The following is a 20,613-nucleotide window of genomic DNA, read 5'->3' on the forward strand; positions in this document are numbered from 1 at the left end:
TCTAGTTAATAAACCACCAAGAAAGATAATTTTTAAACCTAATTTGCTGAAATGAGAATTTACTAACGCCTGGGGGGGTAAATTTGACAATTTTCAATAAATTGGCTTTATATTAAAAAATAAAAAGATCTCCACTGACACTTTTGATCAAAAAGGTAAAGGATCCCTATTTACTTGGTAATCCGAAAGGAGGGGGAAAATTTTACAGAAAGCAAGGTGCCCTTACACAGCTCAGCGAACCCTGGATGCTCCAAGGCCACTGCAGAGTCTGGAGGTAGGCAGCTCTCCGCAGGCTCGCTGGTCTCCTGACTCGGCTTAACCTTCCAGCCCTCACAGAGCTCGGGGGCACCGGCGACAGTGAAGGTCAGAGTCCACAGACTAACCCCTGCAGCCCACGGCTACGAAGGGCCTCCAGTGCCTGGGAGTTTTAAAATGCGGTTCAAGGAAGGGCATTTCTGATCATTCTCTTTCAAGGACATGATCCAGCCCAAAGGGAGAAAAAAAGCGCACTTTCTTCGAGGTTTGTGTAGAACAGAGTAGGGAGAAGGGGGGTGGGCAGGGAGGAGGGCACTAATCAAAGCCAAGTCCGGGGTGGCGTGGCGAGCGTCTCGGAGGCAGTGGTGTGTAAACGTGGGCAGGATCCACGTAGGGCTGCTCCTACGGGGGTCTCCGCAAGACCGCGCGCAGGCGTGGGGACCGCGGCCGGGTGGGTCCCCACGCACTCTGCCCCAACCCGCGCCCCCAGCGCGTCACCGCCAGCCCTGCCTCCGCGCGCCTCCCCCTGCTCCACCTCTCCGGCGCGGTCCGGCTGTGGGGCCGGAGGAGCGCGGGCGGGAGGAGCACTCCGTAGGCCCGGGAGCTCGGCGGGCCCTTGGCGCGAGGGAGCCACGGCGCGGCGCTGCGACCGTGGCCGGGAGAGGAGGGCGCGGAGGTGAGCAGGGTGGCCAGAGAGCCGGGGTGGCCGAGCCGGGGTCGCCGAGCAGCGGGCACTGTGCGTTAGCCGCATCCTTTCTCCCGGACTCGGGGGGCTTGGAGCTGGCTAGGTGGTGAATGGGAGGGGTGCGGGAGGGCGTCCGTCGCACCCATTCCGCCCCCTTTTCCCCCTCGGTCTCCCGGAGCTCCGGGAAGTCCTTGGTCCGGGCCCAGCAGAAAAGAGGCCAGGAGAAACCTTGTCCCAGGTAGGATGTGCCCGAAAGGGAAAGGACCCGCAGGTTACTTTTGCCAACCACTTTGGATTGATGCGGCACTTTTCACTGTCATACAGCGCTGCTTGGCAAACAGGTAAATAAAGCCTGCAGTGGCTTTGCTTATAAACCCGGTCATGGAATCCTGGTGTGCTCAGGCCATTTTGCGTTAGAAGTAATTGGTCTGTTCTTTCAGTGTCCTTAATTACCTCTGCGTCCCGTGTTCAGCCTCGACTGAAACTTGTTGAAAATTATGCCCTAAAAATCTTGTTCTGAAAATAACATAGGGAGGTAGAGAGATTTTTTTCCCCGCTGTGGTAGGGGAGATTTCCATTTATCATTTTCACGATTATGTGGAGCAGGATTGGTGTCAGTGTTTACTCTTTAGGCAGATTGTTTGCTTGTTTGTTTTGGGGTAGAAAAACTTATTCTGGGCCGCGTTTAATTATCACCCACAATTCAGACTCCTGCCCCCACATCAATGCTCAGGACTTGATTACCTAAAGTCCCAGTTAACCACCCCACTGCTTACAACCTTCTCCCCAGCCTACCCTCCCCCATCCCTGTTTCATAGCTTTTTATTACTTCTTTATTTAGTTGATCTGTTTTCTTTCTTTGACTTTTTTCCCCCTCACCCTCAAGATAACCTATTTGGAGAAGCAAAATATGAAATTCTGAGTAGTTAGCAGCATCGGTGCAGCTCTCAGGCTGTCTGGAGTGAGATGGTGGCATCCGCTGCAGTTTCTGCCTCCCAGCTAGACGGGGATGGGGGGTAGGTAATGGGGGTGGGGTGGAGGGCAGTATCAACAGTGATAAGTTAGCTAGTTGTGAAAGACGGGAATGAGAAGCTTCATCTAAATCACTTTTATTGTACGGGTACCGTGTGAAATGTACTCCCACTGAGTGAGCATAATTGTATTTTAACACTGGGACAGAGCACCGACGAAGGCAGGATTTTAAAAATGATTATAAGTGATATAGGAAAATGAGAAGGATGAAGACGAAGACGCAACGAAGGCCCGAAAGGCTAGGCCTGTGAGAAAAGATGCAGGTACTCTCTGCTCAGCCTGTAACCATGACCCTGAGGGTAACCAAGACATTGGCACAGCCACATCATCGACACAGCACGTATAGCATTGACACAGCTCGTAATCCTTTGGGACCTTTGGGGCCTGAGATCTTAACCATCAGAAAGAGTGATGTGGCCTAGAGACTCGTTATATTTTCTTTGGCGTTGGCATTTATAAAAAAAAAATGTGTTTAGTGATAAAGACCATTTACTGCACACTTGCTATGTGCTAGGCGGAGTGGATAGGAGTGTGCGTGTGTGTGTGTGTGTGTGTGTGTGTGTGTGTGTGTGCGTGCGTGCGTGTGTGTAGGAGTGTAAATAAACAGTCAAAGCTCATGTAAGCAGTTCCTTAAAACAGCTCGCCAGGAACCGTGACAGGAGCTGAAGGAAGTAGCGGTGGGTGGGCTGGAATGAATCACACCTAGAGGAGACAGAATTCCCGGGATGGAAAAGAGATCTGTCCTTCCCACTTCTCGAAAGGGAGGCCAGGGCTAGGCAGAAGGGAAGTAAGAGCCATCAGGATAAGGCTGGGGAACTGAGCAGAAGTTGTCCTATCTGGGGCCTTTAGGGCCGCAGTCAGGTATGAGAAGGAACCACTGGATTTTAAGGAAGAGGAACATTTTATGCCGTTTGCCTTTTAGGATGGCCATAGCTCTTGGGTAGAGAGTGATTGTGCAAAAGGTGAAGATCGGCTGACCACTCATAAGATGTCGGCAAGCCAGATATGTCCTTCGGGTCCTGAGGCAGGACGAGTACTTGAGCCCAGGAGTTTGACACCATCCTCAGCAGCCCAGGGGGACCTCATCTCAAAGTTTGGGTGGGGGGGTTGGGGGTACAGGTTTGTAGTAAGGACGGATAAACGCACCTGGGCCACTTGCGTGTGCTGGTGTCATCAGAGAAGGCACAAGAGATATTTTAAAGGGGCCGGGCTTGGTGGCACCCACCTTCGATCCCAGCAGAGGCAGGCAGATCTCTATGAGGCAAGGCCAGCCTGGTCTACATAGCAAGTTCCAGACCAGCCAGAGCTAGACTGTGAGACCAAGAAATATTTTTGAGGAACAGGGGTTTATATCAAGGGTGCCCCCCCCACCAGCCTCCCCAGAGTTCTCACTTGAGGACCTGGTGGGAAACAGTGAAACAGTTATATTGCAGGTAGAGTTGAGTTTTGAACCTGTTAAGTTTGAGATGTCATGAGAAGGGCTATAATTATATACCCTTAGGAGGCAAAAGGAATGGTCTCCAGGGGAGAGTGGGTAGAGTGGCTTTTGATGGGTCAAGGTGGCCATGATGAATGTATGAAATTAGTAAACATGGTTGTCTGGGTTTTCTTCGGCATTCTGCACCGAGCTGAGTGAAGATACAAAGAACAAGGGTAGCTGGGTTCATCCAGTGTTTTACTAAGTGTGTAGGGTGCCAAGTGAGAATGAAAGATCTTTTCAAGGGAATAACTCTCAATGTACACAGGCAGGGTTTGAAGAGAAGCCAGGAATAGACTGGGAGGTGCATAGACAAAAGTTGTTTTGCCTTCTAGACACATCAGTGTGAAGATTTAAGCTGAGGTTATTAGAAAGCTACGGGATTGTGCCCAGAAAGTGAATGGCAGCGGGAGACAGAGATTCATTGCTTTTGACGAACAAGTCACCCTGAGGTAAAGATCTTTAGCTTCACCAGGCAGAGGTGGGACCTTTAATCCTATCACTTGGGAGGCAGAGTCAGTCGTATCTCTGTGTTTGAGGCTACCCTGGTCTACAAAGCAAGTACCAGGACAGCCAAGGCTACACAGGGGAATCCCTGGCTCGAGAAGGAGGAGGAGGAGGAAGAGGAGGAGGAGGAGGAGGAGGAGGAGCACCAGCAGCAGAAGCAGAAGCTTAACTCCTGGAATGGCAAAGTCTTGAGATGTTTGAAAGCTGCTGAGACACAAAGAACAACATCTCCAGTGAACAGAGATGGGATAATCTAGAAGTCAGTAGACAGCAGAGAGGTTAGAGAGAGTCATTAGAATTTCAGGATCAATTAAGGAGGTTCGGATAGGAGCTTGTGAAGAAAACAGTAACCTGCCTCATGGGCCTGGAGGGTTTGGTTTTCTTGATAGCAGTCATCAGATTGTTCAAGTCATGAAAATCTCTGAGGATAGCTCTTTTCCGAATCTCGGTCATCCAACAACACGTGTCCTAGATGTTTCCTTGCCATATAAATTAGGCTCTGGTTTTGTGGTTTTTTTTTTTTTTGTTTCTTTCTTTTCAAAATCAATTTAGCACGATTGCTACCATTCTGTTAGAGGAATGTCAAGGAATCCTAAACTGAAAAAAAAATATCTTAGGGGCCGTCTTAGTCACTGTTCTGTTGCTGTGACGAGACATCATGGCCATGGCAACTACTAAGTAAAAAGGAGAGCATTTAACTTGGGGCTTGCTTCCAGTTTCTGAGCTTTGGTCCGTCATATCCGTGGCAGGAAGCACTGTGATACACAGGCAGGCAGGCTTAGGCACAGAGAGACTGGTCCTACATGGGCCGTCCCTAGTGACACACTTCCTCAACAGAGTCACACCTATATGAGCCTTTGGGGGTTATTCTGCCTGTGCAGCTTACTGTAACTGCATTGCTGTATAGTGTTAATACTCCTTCAAATATTAACTGCATACATAGGTCAAGTTGAATGCCCATAAGGACCTTGAATCTCAAGGAGCCTGCCTGCTGCTTAAAATACACTTTTAACGGGAACTCCTGTACTTGGTGTTAAATCCGGGGTGATAATGTAACATCTCATGTTGCCTCCAGACTTACAGAGAAGAGAATCTCAGCATTTGGAGGGTGACCATAGGGATCCAGCACGACTGCTTTCCGTTTTAAGAGAACAGAGGCTGACATTCAAGCTGATTTCAGAAGCCTGCAATCAGTCCATTTACCTCAACAGCACAGAACTAAAACTCGCTACAAATGGAATAACTTTATCGATTCTTTAATCTATATTACCTCTATTAATTACTATTTTGTATTAAATAAAAACTTAGAGAAGATCAAGAATGTTTTAGCTAACGTGACCCTTGGGCCAGCACCATGGCCATCCATCATCCGGAGCTTAATGAGTAAGACAGAAGTCGGAGTCACCCCAGATCTCCATATATCACTTTATATCACAGGAGAATCCCAGCTCTGAGACCCACATTTACATTAAAGCTTTTGAGAAGCTCCCCACTGACAGACTAGGTTTGCTCAGGCCAGGGAAAAGAGCACCCCACCCCCCTGGGAGAGTGAAGAGTTAATATCCTCAGAACACTTGGAATTTTGAGTGTTATGAAACAGGAACTCAGTGTCCTCCTGTGTGGTGTGATGACACATTTTAAGGAACGGAGTTGCTCTTCCCAGAAAGTGAGGGGAGGATGTTGCAAGTCAGTAAGTGGGCTTTCCGATTCCGCTTCAGAGTCCGGGAGGGGGACAGACCACACACGTGCTTCACCTTTACTTATTAAGGGCGACTGTTGTCCTCTGGGCGGCTAGTTTTCACACTGAAGAACGATGTGAAAATGAACATAAATCGGAATCAGGTAAAGATGCAGTCTCTGGGCAGCAAAATAAATATTCAGTTGGTTCCTGACCTTTTAGGGGTGTTTTTGATCTTGTCTACCTATTCTTCACACCTCATGATCTCCTATAAAATTTCTGATGTCCAGGCTGAACCCTCAGCCAGTTAAATAAGCATCGGGATGGAGGAGAAGGTGACCAGGGATCATGACTTTTAAATCTCTCCAGGCCATTGCAGGGAGCTAGAGTTGAGAATGACTACCTTGAGGCAGTTCTGAGACAGGTCCTGCCTTCCCTGCCACCAGTGGGAACCCTCTGCCCCCATATCTATTGTGCAACTAAGCTCAGACAGACAGAAAGAAAGGTTCTATTAACTGTTTGGTGGGTTTTTTCAGACACTGAGGGATGCTGGACCTTTTTAAAAGGGAGACTTTGCAATTAGACCGTTTTCTTAACAGTGAACAAGTGACTTCCATTTGATAAACATGGGTGTGGAATGTGGTACATTTACAGAAAGCTGTTCATTTGCATATTTAAAATGAAGAGATTCTTTGTGTAAATCACACCTCCATCAAGTTGTACTTTTTTGAGGAGACACTAGGGAGACGTTTTAATGAAAAGAACTAAGAATTGAGATAGAACTCAGGGTTGACCTCTAACCGCCACATGCACAGGCACATACATGTCTGGGCACCTACCCACAGGCGCTCACACATACACAACCTAAAAGTGATCATCTGAAATCTTTGAGAAAGGTGTTTTAACGAACTTTCTGGGATTATTAGATTCAGCCAGAATTTTTTTTAAAATCTTTCTGGTTGAAAAATGTTCCTAAAAAATAACTGAACTGTTCTCTTCCCCACCCGCACCCTGTTTGAACAGGGTCTCGGGGAGCCTAGGCCAGCCTTGAATGTGTTTCTCTCTCCCTAGTTCCAGGGTTTGCTCTCCGCCCGGTCTTTGATCTTCCTGACTCCGCCTGGTGGGGTTAGTGTTCTGTGCTTCCGGGTCCAGGTTCTGTAGTAGTAACTGCAATACAATGAACATCAGATGTTGCTTTAGTGACCCAGTGTCGAGGAAGGTGTATAAATCACACCTATACGACACTTAGTTGTTGAACACACATTGAACCTAAGAAATACATTGGAGATCTCAAACAGCCCCAGAGTAACTCTACTGCATTAGGAAATCATCACGTGCCTTGCCCTAGGGGTTTTTCTGAAGGGTTTGAAAATGTTCAAAATCTCTAAACAAGACAAAAACATAATTACCCATAGAAATCTGTTCTTGCCCTTCACGAGCAGTTGGGTTTTACTTGTTTATTTAAGTGTCAAGAGGATTTAGGGACTGTCTTAGCACAAGCCAAGAGTTGTAATGTTTAAAGTCACCCTCTTAGAGAGGTTAGGATACTTGGCATTCCGTTTCTGGAATGTGCCTCCTGGCTTTGGAGTATGACTAAGCAGATAACTGTGGGTTAGGGGTGGGGGTGGGTTTGGCTGACTCCAGGGTCTAGGGAAAGGCATTTTCTCCTAACCATTACTGGGGCTCTTCTACTCGGAGCCTCCTACTGGCTATGAAAATTATAGCCCTCGAGCTTGGCAGTTGTTCAAACCAATCAAATAAACATTAGAGACAAGGGCTGCTTAAGATTGCCAACAGACAACTGTTATCACTACCGTTTCCTGAACAAAGGACATTGGATATATAAAAGTAGGAACGAGACACTCTAAGTATAAAGGACAATTCTTCAAGAGGAGTAACTATGTGGAAAGCGCCTTGCTTTCTCCATGTATTTTTTAGTTGATAGTCAGGCATTAGCACACCTGAGGCCATGGAAAGCCGTATTCACATTGAGACGTTCCTAGTTTTAAACTAGATTGCACCCGTCATCAAGATGACACAGAAGCCACGCGTGAGTTAGGGAGTAGTTTGTAAATACAAATTTATTATCTTTCACACATATGGCACACAGGGCCTGGAGAGAGGGCTCAGGCATTAAGAGCACTGGCTGTTCTTGCATAGGTCCTGAGTTCAAGTCCAGCACCCACATTGCAGTTCACAACCAGCTATAACTCTAGTCCCATGGGATCAGATGCCTTCTGGTGTACAGACATACGTGCAGACAAAACACCCATAGACATAAAATAAATAAATCTTTTTTAAAAAACTGAAAACATACACAAGCACAGATACATAGACACATAGAGAAAGAGAGAGACAGAGAGACAGAGAGACAGACAGAGACAGAGACTGAGACTATCTCAAAATAAGGAAACATGCTCCATGCAGTGTTCTTTCCTGGCTTTCTAGGGTATTCTCTGACTATGCAATTTTGCAATTTAGTGTTTTATTATAAGTACATCCGGTCATTCGCTAGTGAGACTGGTTTTCTCCTATGTAAGCAAGCACAGTGCCTTCTGCTGCTTTTTAATCTCTGTGCACAGAGCACACAGTGGCCTGGATACACTCGCAGTGGGCCTCTGCAGGGCAGACCTACCGTGAGACGATAACTACATCATCCCTTGTCAACTGAAATGTGTTAATCCTGTAAAGTTTACAGTGCCTTTTTTTTTTGCCCTAACTGAATAAATGTGAAGATGTCATCAATAACCCATGTATTTGCTTGTAAGACAGGAAGGAAAAGACCCCGAGTACAGCACAAACAAATGATGAATGAAGCTGATGCTGTGTCAGCATCAGAAATTATCCATCATGGGAGACGGGCTACTCGTGGGTCTGAATATGGCTGAGCCCAGTGGGATGTGAACACACCCCTTGGCCCTTTCTCTCTTCTTCTCTCTAAAAGCAAAATATGCCTTCAAGGTGGTTACGGAGTCTCAGAAGAGGGATAATATATATCCCCCCACCTGAGGATTTAAAATAATACTGCGCATAAAAATACTCTATGAGCTATGACACTGCACGCAAAAGTATGCTGTATGGTTTCAACAATAAATGTTTCCTACCTTAGATCCATGAAAGGTCTCTCTTGGGCTGGCAAGCTGGCATAGCAGGTAAGCGACTGCTATGTAACTCTAGTGGCTTGAGTTTGATCCCCTGAGCGAACAGCAGAAAGAGAGAACTACCAGCTTCACAAAGGCGGCCCGGATTACCACAGGCATGCGGCTGTACCAACACACACACACACACTAGGTGATAAAATTCAAATGTCTCTCTGAGTGTGTGCATCTCTGTGTCTGACTGTGTGTCTGTCCATTCTCTCTCTCTCTCTCTCTCTCTCTCTCTCTCTCTCTCTCTCTCTCTCTCTCTCTCCAATGAAAGAGTCTCATTTATTAGGCTAATTTTTATCCTAGTCACACCACGCTGTTAGGGTCCAGTTAGAACTTGCCATTAGGAATACTATGTGATTAAGGTCTAAACATGTTTATACAAGTGTTGCCCATTAATAGATATAAAAGTTGCGGCTTCCTGAGAGGTGACATTTTTAGGTTCTAAGGTATTTATGTACTTCTTCACACTCTGATTTAGAGAGGTCTGAACTTGTTCTATTTTTTTTTTTACAAGGCAGACAAGTGATTGAGTTTTCATGTTTTTAGTTTGAAAGGGCCTTATTATGGGGGTTATTAGATTGGACGGTTTTGTAGCTCTTCCATGAGAGATGCTGTGTAGTATCTACTGAATAGCTCAAGACTGGTGGGAATCTCTGGCTTTTCTGAGTGAGTCTAGTAGCACTTTTCACCCTGAGGTAGTGGGCCTAAGAGAAGGGGAAGGTAAGTTGGTCATCCTTCATTTGGAGAGGAAATGGGTGTTGGTTTCATTACTGTGCCTTTAACTGCAGGTTCCCAGGGTAGTCAGCACTAAGCCAGGAACCCGAGAATGGCTTTGTAAGAGCAGGTTGCCAAGGACTACCTGAGAGCCCAGGACTGAGCCCCGAGGGGGAACCGATAATTATACTTCCTAACTTGAAAGGCGTGAAACAAGATGCGTAATAGGTGTAAAGCTGGTGCATTTTCTCCCTTCACGGAATCTAAATTAGACATTAAGATCACTAAGTAATGCTGAGAAACAGTGAAACGGCCAAAGAATTTCACCAATATGAATGTGACTCCTCCACCCTGTCCTCACAGTCCGTAGCAGCAGTAACAGCAACCAATGTTTCTGAGAAAGAAACAAAACAAAATGAACATAAACTGGACAAAAAGAAAGCCCGCATAAACACGACTAACCCATTTTAAATGGGGGAGCCATGTTATGGGAGACAGGGAGAATGGTAAGAGGTCTGTGGTGTTAGGCTGATCCTTTAGTAGGCTTTTGTGTTTCTCTTTCTATTTGTTTTGTTTTGTTTTGTTTTATTTTATTTTATTTTATTTTATTTTATGAGGCAGGGTCTCACTATATAGCCCCGAATGGCATTGGAACTCACCATATAGACCTCACTGGCCTCATGTAGATCCACCTGCCTGAGTGCTGGGATTAAGTTTATGCCACCATGCCTGGCTTCTCACTAGATTTTGATACCTGCTTTTCTTTACTATTGTTTAAATAATGGCATTAATTTTATTGTTGGCTGTTTTATTAATCTTCGCCTCCTTAAAAACCTGTAGTTAATCAGATATTATAGAATAGCTCATAGATTCTACCCCCCAAAATGATTGTCTAGTTTGGGTTGTATTACATGGAAATGTGTTTTTATGGGTTTTTTTTCTTCCTTCCTTCCTTCCTTCCTTCCTCCCTCCCTCCCTCCCTCCCTCCCTCCCTCCCTTCCTTCCTTCCTTCCTTCCTTCCTTCCTTCCTTCCTTCCTTCCTTCACTATCTCTCGGGTTCAAGGTCATTTTCTCTGCTTCTGATGTCATTTCTGATTTGCTGCCTGATGTGCTGATCGCATGCTTGCTGGAGATGATTTTGACAAACATTCTGAGTGAAATTCCTTCTTTGCCCTAGGCCCTCCTCACTACACGTAGGCAGTTCCAGAGTCCAGCAGCGTCTGCCGCGTTCTTTTAGAAATGCAGCCTCGGGAGCCTCCCTCCAGCTCCTCTGAGTGAGAAGCTACACCTTAAGATTCCCAGGTATCTGTGCGCGCTTGCAAAGCCCCCCTTTAGCAGATGCATCGCCTTTCGGCTAGCTTTGCTATTTCGTGAGATCCTCTCTAGCTTACATGTTGTGCTTGCTCTGTTCCGGGTCACATAGCATGTCAAAATATATTTTGTCCTTAGAGATGAAGGGCATAATTACAGTGTCTAGAAGTTGGTTTTATTTTTAATGTTTGTCAATAGGTTTACTTGGTGAACATGCCCTTTTCTCTCTTCTAGGGCATTCCTGGTGATCTTAGAAGAGTCTCTACCATGGAATCCATCTCTATGATGGGAAGCCCTAAGACCCTGGAGACGTTTTTGCCAAATGGCATAAACGGTATCAAAGACGCAAGGAAGGTCACCGTGGGGGTGATAGGAAGTGGGGATTTTGCCAAGTCTCTGACCATTCGGCTTATCAGGTGCGGCTATCACGTGGTCATCGGAAGCAGAAATCCTAAGTTCGCGTCTGAGTTTTTTCCTCATGTGGTAGACGTCACCCACCATGAAGACGCTTTAACGAAGACAAATATAATATTCGTGGCTATCCATAGAGAACATTACACATCCCTGTGGGACCTGAGGCATCTGCTGGTGGGCAAAGTCCTCATTGATGTAAGCAACAACATGAGAGTAAACCAGTACCCAGAATCCAATGCAGAGTACCTGGCTTCGTTATTTCCGGATTCCCTGATTGTCAAGGGGTTTAATGTGATCTCAGCCTGGGCACTTCAGTTAGGTCCCAAGGATGCCAGCCGCCAGGTAGGCAGCCTTTCACTTTATTATTTGGTATTCTGTAGTCAAGTAAACCGAGTTCTAAGGCATTTTCGTGATGGCTTGAAAAACCGTGAGGGATCACGTGAAGACGACATTCCAGCTTTGTAAGCTCGTACTGCTCGTCACAAAACTGATGTGGGGATTTGATAAAATGATGTGGATTTATCTGTAATAACCAGCTAATTAAAGAAAGGGTGACGTTAGCTGGTGTATTCTCTGACGCAGTATATTCGTCCTCCAGAATTCTTAAAGAATAGAGCAAGTGTTTTTATTTTACCCCCTTCTGCCCTTCCTTTCCTCCTCTCCCTTCCTGCCTTGTTGCAGATACTTGATATCACAGCATTTCATCTCTGAAGGTGAAAGGACTTCATACAACCCTTAGGAGCCCTTGAGAACAACCTTTGTGTTTTTCATGGATTAAGCTTTTATAGCAAATCGAGCGTAAAGTCTGTTTTAAGCGCAGACTTTAAGCTTTGGGGCAGGTGGGCAGACGTACAGTAGATTTCTCAGCTTTATTCTCTGCATTCAAGTCTAGTTCAGTGTGTGAATGAAGCAGACGGCAGGTTCTGTTAAGCCTTCTGGAATAAAAGCGTCTATAAGAAAACACATAAGTAAGGCACTTTAAAATTCCTCCAGGGTGTTAGATCTCAGGGTTGTGGTAAAAGGACTTTCTCATCTTTGTTCGTGAAGACAATTAATTGTGGGGCTTAAGAGTACATACTGTTCTTGCAGAGGACAGGGGTTTGGTTCTCAGCACTCACACTGGGTAGTTCACAACCACCTCCAACTCCATGCCAGGCCTCTGAGGGCGCCTGCACTCATGTGCGCAAACTACATGCAATAAACATGTTAAAAAGACAGTTCGTTGCATTCATTACAGTTGAATGTGTTCCCATTTCGTGTTATGAATGACGGTCGTGAAGTCTATACTGAGTACTTCCTGTCGCCGTGACTCAAGTAGCCTCAAGGGAGGATATGCTTTGCCCACGGTTTCAGAGGGTTCAGTCCATCATGGCGTGGAGGAATGACGGAACAGTGCTGTTCATGAAATAGAGGGAAGAAAACAGAGAAAGGGCAAAGCCACCGTTCTGCTGCCTCTCTCCTTTCTCTTCATTTATTCAGTCCAGGGCCCTAGCCCACGGGATGGTTCCCCAGCCCATGGGATGGTGTGCCTACCTTCAGAGGAGTCTTCCCTCCCTGTTTAATCTTTGCTGGAATGCCTCTCAGACACACACCGGAGTGTGCCTCATCTTCCCTTGGGTGATCTCATTCAGTCACGTTGACAGTGACCACCCTTTTTAAGTCTCTCTGTTTCTCTCTCCTTGCCTCCTTTTTGCTTCCAATGTTTTGGAAGTTCACACATTAGTCCACGCTGGCCTTAAACTTGATGCAGTCTCATCCCCCAGCCTCCGAAATACTGGGGTTATAAGCATAAGCTGCCATCTCTGGCTCAAGTATTTGAAATTGTACATGATCCCTCCAAGGTTTAGCCCACTGCTCTGGGCTGCTGATCAGAAGTGGCAAGCTAGGCTAAGCATGTGTTTGAACCCAAGCCACACTCTAGCTTCTAGAGACTGTCCGTTCTTACTTGTTTTTAAGAACATATCCTGTAATGTTTGGCAAATTCAAACCAGGGCCTATCAGACAAAGTTAACATAATCACTTGCTCACATTCATGGTCACTTTAATTCTTAACAGAATAAAGAAACAACCTTGTGGAACAGTGATTAAATTAGAATTCAGCATGAGCTACAAGCTGCATCATGACAAGAGCTATATAATTGGCACTTCATCGTGCCTGTGCCCTTAGTTTCGCATGCCTCACTTGTAGCCCTAGATTATTAAAATGCATCCTCATTTATAGACTTTTCTCCAAATAAGAAAACAGGGTTTGCTCCACCATTTCACACCTGAAGTAAATCAAGGTAAATGTTCTCCTTATTTCTTTGCTCTAAAAGGATTCCCATCATAGAAATCCATATTTGTTCAACAGCACACAGAGGATCGTTTATCTGGCTACCATCAGCTGAGATTTAAAACCCAAGAGCTGAGCTCTGTGCTTCCCCCCTTGTGTGAATAGGTTTGGCATGCGAGACTTCAGTGTGGCCTCTTTCAGAGTCTGGGTACACGCGTCTTCAGAGATACATTGGGAAATCTGTGTTTCTTAGGCAGTACTAGAGGCTTTGTACCAATCTTTTTCTATGCCTGAGTGAGGTGATCTACCTGTCTACAGCAATAGCTTACTCCAGCAGTGAACCTGGGGCTCAACAGATACTTGTCAAATTTTCAATTGTATTGATGGAGTCTCGAGCTTCCTCACCCTGTTACATCATTAGAGTTCCTGTAGAGATGCTATGTTTAGTCTTAGAGAATGGCAGTTCCCGTTGCGTTTAGATTAAACCTGTAGAATCATTGTTAACTTGCGGGAAATAGAATTATCAAAAATAAAGACACAATGTTATGTGCTCACTAATGAAAATGATAGTCTATCTGGAATTGCTCGAGTGTTTTACAAATACTTAATGACTTGGCCTCTGAACCTAAGTTTTACAGGTAGCTTGGTGTCATGATACGATTTTCACATTTTGCTTGCAAAGGCCACCGTCTAGACGCTGCTCATCTGCGCTCTTGCTGGATAAGAAGCAATTGGATTTCCACCACTCTGCTAGGCAGAATCCCTAGAATTAAAAGTTGTCTAGGGACGGAAGCCAGGGGCTCCAGCCTCACCCTTAGATAGCTGGGTTGGGAGGATGGTAACCCCAACTAACCGGAACCTTTCAGAGCTCCCAGAGACTAAACCACCAACCTTCAAGCATACGTGGGCTATGTGGCACCCAGAGGACTGCCTTGTCTGGTCTCAATGGGGGAGGATGTGTCTAATCCTGTAGAGACTTGATGCCCTAGGAAAGGGGGATGTTGGAGGGGGTGAAGTGGGGAGGGGTGGAGGAGTACCCTCTAGAGGCAAAGGGGGTGAAGAACTCTGGGAGGGGGGACTGGAAAGGGAGCAACATCTGGAACGGAAATAAATAAAATAATTTAACTTGAAAAGCAAAGCGAAGCTGGGATATGGCCAGGTAGACCTTTGGAGAGGGATGTGCCTTCCCTTGCAGCTGCTGCTGACCCCAGTGTCCCGGAAAAGCAGGCATAGCTCCCCTTCCAGCACCGTCCCTGTCACGGGGGGCCTCCTAGAGCCTTCTAGGTCACCGCTAGGCTCTCTGTACTTCATTTTCATCACAAGTGGCAAAGGCTTTCTAAGTTATTATTGCAGTATTTTAAGTCTTTTAAGATACTAATCAATTTAACCAACATGTGACACGTTTGATTGGTTATTGTTAAGATACTGCTCTAAAACTGATACTAACACCTATGGTAGTATTTAATTTAAGTCTGTTTAATAATTGTACGGTTAATAATCATTTTTTTCCTCCATTCACTGGCATTCACAGGAAGTCATTCAGTCTTTGTGATTGAAGATAGGACTTGTATGAACAGCAGTGGTAACAAGCCCTTTTGGCTTCTCTTACAGGTTTATATATGCAGCAACAATATCCAAGCTCGACAACAGGTTATTGAGCTCGCCCGTCAGTTGAATTTTATTCCCGTCGACTTGGGATCTTTGTCGTCAGCCAAGGAGATTGAAAATTTACCCCTGCGACTGTTCACTCTCTGGAGGGGGCCAGTGGTAGTAGCCATAAGTTTGGCCACGTTTTTCTTTATTTATTCCTTTGTCAGGGATGTGATCCATCCCTATGCCAGAAACCAGCAGAGTGACTTTTACAAGATTCCTATTGAGATTGTGAACAAAACCTTGCCTATAGTCGCTATCACTCTGCTGTCCCTGGTATACCTGGCAGGCCTCCTGGCAGCTGCCTATCAGCTTTATTACGGAACGAAGTACCGTAGGTTTCCGCCGTGGTTGGACACCTGGTTACAGTGCAGGAAACAGCTGGGGTTGTTGAGCTTTTTCTTTGCCGTGGTCCACGTTGCCTACAGCCTCTGCTTACCGATGAGGAGGTCGGAAAGATACTTGTTTCTCAACATGGCTTATCAGCAGGTACTGGGCATGCCTGCTGTTTATCTGGCTCTAGCGTTCGTAGGAATTGTGAAATCTGAGTTGAAGTAGTGTGTACGTTTATATATGCTTTTAGATGGCGTTTCCCCTTTGGTAGATGTGGGGAGGGAGAGTGTTTCTGGGTTTCTGACACGGGGTCTCTGTCAGTAGACGTTGCTCTTCTGTATAGCTGTGTAGATACTGGAGAGGAATGCCTTTGGGAGGGCGTTTGGTTTGGTTTGGTTTGGTTTGGTTTGGTTTGGTTTGAGACAAGGTCTCACTTTGTAGCCCTTACTGGCCTAGAACTTTCTGTGTAAACCAGGCTTGCCTCAAACTCACAGAGACCCGCCTACCTCTGTCATATGAGTACTGGGATAAAGGCATGAGCCCACAGCTAGTGGACAGGAATTTGGTTGGGGCTTTTTCAACACAGGAGCCCCAAAGGTTCTTTCAGGATGTTGGTAGGGGTGGCTTTTTTTTTTAAATAAGAATGTTTGTTAACTAAAACAAGACAAAGCTAAGCTAGTATTAAGAATATGTTTTCCACCTAGAGAAACATATTTAAATGAAAATTACAGCTGAAGGAGTCCAATTCTTGACTTATTCCGTAATTATATTGTTCGTAGATAAACTAATAATTCTAGAAGTATTCGCTATGCAGATTGCCATAAATTTCACAGTTAAGTCATAAAGTGTGTTAGCAATGTAAGGGAAGGATATTTAGAAAAATTCTGCAAATCGATGAGGGCTTCTGGAGTTTGGAAGGTATATTAGTGGGGTGATTCAGGCAGACAGACAATTCAGCTCCATATCCTTATCCTGAGGACTTTTTAGTTTCCAGGAAAGAAGGGTAAGAGAGAGACGCTGACAGCAGATGAGGAAGAAAGTAACATTGAAGTCCCTGTCTGGCTTCTAGGTTAAACTTAGAAGCGCATACCCAAAACGTTTCAGCCTCATGTACACCAACCTGTAAAAGCACCTCAGAACAGAGTCTGACTACACATTCTTCTTTCTGTCACTTGGGAGCCAGCCAGCTGGCATCCCATGGTGAATCCAGTAGCGATTCACTGTGAACACGATGTCATAGGCTTAGCCCCTCCCCCTGCCCCCTTACACACTTGAAAGGAGGGCATCTCAGTCCTGTTTTAACATGCTCGTCCCTTTTCTCTACACCTGGGATAATAAGAACAGGTTCTCCACAATGGTCCGTCATGCTGGATCAAGGCTATGAATCTTAAAGATGATCGTAAACAGTCTGGTTCTTCTTCAACCAAGGGTGAACAGTGTGTAGAGTCAGCTGTCGTTCTCCTAAGTAAAGGAAATTCACGGTTGTTTTCTTGCCAGGTTCATGCGAATATTGAAAATGCTTGGAATGAGGAAGAGGTTTGGAGGATCGAGATGTACATCTCCTTCGGCATCATGAGCCTGGGCTTACTGTCCCTGCTGGCAGTCACTTCCATCCCTTCAGTGAGCAACGCCTTAAACTGGAGGGAGTTCAGTTTTATTCAGGTATACGGGGTTTGTTTGGAAATGCATTGGGCAGCAAAGGATTTCACCGTTGAGTTCTTTCAAAAGCTAAACGTTTGTCTCCACTAATATCTGCATAACACATTTACATATCTAAACACAAACACAAAAACGATTTGGATTCTAGTTATATGGCCACAGTTTGTACTTTCTGATCCAGACAGTGTACAGCACAGCCTATACAACATATATAGTAGTGTCATTTGGCAGTATTCTAAGTTTTATTTTGTCCCTTGCCTATTGAGGTTTTTTGTTTGTTTGTTTGTTTTTGTTGTTGTTTTGGGGGTGAATGGAGAAGGTGTTATGACAATTTATCTATGTGGTATTAACAATCCTGAAAATTTCCTGGAATTTGCTTTGTAGACCAGGCTGGCTTGAAACTCGAAGAGATCCTCCTGCCTCTGCTTCCCCAGTGCTGGTTAAAGGCGTATACCAAATGCTGGACTGCTTTAAGGAAGTCCCAAAAGAGAATTTTATTCTTTGAAAATGCTATAAACAAGTATCTTTATCATAGCCCCTCCCAACCACTTCCCTCCAACTCACCCCTTTAAAGTCATGCAGAAACCTTCTTCTAATTAAGGACAACCCTTGTCTAAATTTGTTTTCTCCCTTTGATCACGCCTGAAGGGAAATTAAGGCCTTCTGATAGAAGGTGCTAGACAGACACCTATGATCATAAAGTTAGACAAGTAATTGCAAACATCTTGCCTGCTAGAGGGCTGATGTTTTCCTAGTGAACTTAGACATTACATCACTATACTCATATAAACCACTGGTCAAAGTAAGCAACCTTAATGTAATAATTTAGGGAACTGAAAGAATGGTAACCTTTTAGCCTATAAAATGACCGACTAAAGCATTCAAGTCATCTTGTTTATCATGGTTGATAAGCCATGTGCTTGAACTGTTACCTACATTGCATAGTAATACTCTTGAGTTTAATCATTTTTCTTATTGACTAGTATCTATGTTTGTAGTTGTGTGTGTGTGTGTATACTCAAGAGATTGCTCATTGGTGTTTAATGTAGTAGATACGTTTATACTAACACCTGTGTGTACCTGTGTTTAAACTGTTACATGGTTTTATAGATGACATGTAGCAATTTGGATAATCTCCACCACTAATTTGCTTGTTTGTTGAGACAGAGTTTCACTATATAGCCCCAGCTGGCCTCAGACTAGGGATGTAGGTCAAGCTGGCTCTGAACTTGCAGTCCTCTTTCTTCATCCTCCCTAGTACTGGGGTCACAGTTGTGTGTCACAGCGACAGCTGTACAAACCTTTATAAAGCATATGGACACCATGCGTACCTATACCGTTAAGAGAAAAGCTAGATGTTCTGATTACCAATCCTAGTAGGAACCAGTCCAAGGATATTAATCCAAATATAAGAGCTCTACAGTGGTATAATTTATAGTTGAAGAAAATTGAGATCAGAACATTGAACACAAAGGAAAGATTAAATAAATCCATTCAATGAAACATCACACAATACTGATGTGTGTTTTGATAGGAAATCCATGTGTATAATAAATTTAGTAATGAGATTATCCAGTTTATTCAATACGACTTGGTTTGTACAAGATTCCTGCACTGTAAATAAGTGTCTATGAAACTCATGCAACTGCCTTAAATTGCTCAATTCAGAAGATTAGTAGGTCAGTCACGGAAGACTGAAACATTAACAGGTTGTCTGCATACGTTGTTATGTGGGTGAGTAATGGACCTCTTCTCTCTTCCTCTCCCAAGTCTACGCTTGGCTACGTCGCCCTGCTCATCACAACCTTCCACGTGTTAATTTACGGATGGAAACGCGCGTTTGCGGAAGAGTACTACCGCTTTTACACGCCGCCAAACTTTGTTCTTGCGCTTGTCTTGCCCTCCATTGTACTTCTGGGTAAGATGATGTTACTCCTCCCATGCATAGGCCGAAAGCTCAAACGGATTAAAAAGGGCTGGGAAAAGAGCCAGTTTCTAGAGGAGGGCATGGGAGGAACTGTTCCTCATCTGTCCCCTGAGAGGGTCACAGTGATGTGATGACAAGAGGTCCTCGCTGATGCCGCACACACTTCCATTCATGCCATTACTTTAGGCCCTCGCCCTGTCCCTGTCAGCGGACTGTCAGTTGGCCACAGTCTGAAACCTGCAGTGAGATTTCAGGAGAGAGGGACATCAGATTCTCTTCAAGTTAATTTTTATAAATGCCATGTTTTTCCAACACGTAATTTTGTAGTCCATATATATTGTTACAATCTCAGAGTATTTTCTTTTGTGAAACTGTAACAGCATTGTTCTTTTAACCGTATTGCGTAGTTGGGCAGAAATATTTGTAGCTAGTAACACAGATGAAGTACGACGTTTAGAACATTTGGCAAAGCAGCAGAAATAGAAGCTTTTAACATTATTCAGTGGATATGCTTTTTCCCTGAGGCTGAAGATTTTAATTATTATCCAATTTAAGAAGCAGAAATGCATAATCATATTTTTTTGAGACGGGGCACATCACATTAGCATCTAGGGTACGAGGGAACATCTTAACGCTTTCACAAAAACGGGGCCGGAAGAATGCCATTCATTATACCAAGCAGCATGAACATGTGAGCACGAGTTAAAGACAAGCCTAAAATTGTATTTAATGTGCACTGGAGACACAAAGTGAACACTGCCAGTGCACAACTCACGAGAGCTTTAGTCTCTGTCACATTACAGAGCCTTCCATTTTCCTCTTTGTCAACCAGGGGAAGGACCCAGCGTCACTTGACCTCCCGAACTGTTACTCTGAATACAGGGCCAACCCCAGGGATTGTGGACCTGCCCTTAATTGTAATGAAAGTAATTGTTACACACCAGTGTGTGTTTGTTACTTTGGTCAGTCACCACCTTTCCTGTGTGGGATTTTACCGACGTCCACAGAGGGAGTGTGGAATGGTTCTAAACACTGGTCCATTTAATACTTACAGCAAACCCATGGAATGGTTCTCTCCATTTCCCACGTGGAAAACTGAAGGGTAGAAAAGTTAAGCTTGCCTGAGGTCACACAGTGAGAAAGTGGCAGGTGAGCAGTCACCCTAGGGAGTCCTCCTCCTGGAGCCACGGCTTTATAAGCATCAGTATCCACAACCCCTGCCCATGCACTAAGGTCACAAGGCCGGTCTCGATGGCTCCTTCCTTGTACAGTCATCGGCAGCCTTCAGAGTATGTTGAATGCTTCAAAGGATGTCTAAAGGTATCTTAATCATAATTTTATTATTGCTCGTGGCAGGGCATAGTTGCCTGGAAACCCAGAGTAGCCCAAAGCCTCCCCGTGCAGTGAAGGACTGAGCAGTCAGAAGGTGGTAACTATTGATATCCTGCGACTCTTTAAAAATCCCCACCCACGTCCTCTGCTCCTCCTGAGAAGCCTTCCCGCCTTTACTACCATTCATTTGGAAGCGGTTTTTAAACATAAAGGATATT

At 45.0% G+C, this 20,613-nt stretch overlaps 1 protein-coding gene across 17 annotated transcripts in view; it reads left to right on the forward strand.

The window, feature by feature from the left end:
• The first annotated feature begins 236 nt into the window (after positions 1-236).
• Positions 237-20,613, forward strand: part of Steap2 (STEAP2 metalloreductase) — a 20,653-nt gene continuing 276 nt past the window's right edge. Inside the window, 7 exon segments of one of the 17 annotated variants that reach the window (NM_001443536.1) lie at positions 811-931; positions 8,744-8,925; positions 10,675-10,799; positions 11,043-11,564; positions 15,106-15,633; positions 16,975-17,139; positions 18,907-20,613. The exon segment at positions 18,907-20,613 is cut by the window's right edge and continues 276 nt beyond it. In NM_001443536.1, coding sequence (NP_001430465.1) covers positions 11,076-11,564; positions 15,106-15,633; positions 16,975-17,139; positions 18,907-19,194 — 1,470 coding nt within the window. In that variant the 5' untranslated portion in view covers positions 811-931; positions 8,744-8,925; positions 10,675-10,799; positions 11,043-11,075 and the 3' untranslated portion in view covers positions 19,195-20,613. 17 annotated transcript variants of the gene reach the window in all.

The sequence above is a fragment of the Rattus norvegicus genome, chromosome 4, assembly GCF_021556685.1.
Source record: "Rattus norvegicus strain SHRSP/BbbUtx chromosome 4, alternate assembly SHRSP_T2T, whole genome shotgun sequence".
Lineage (NCBI taxonomy): Eukaryota > Metazoa > Chordata > Mammalia > Rodentia > Muridae > Rattus > Rattus norvegicus.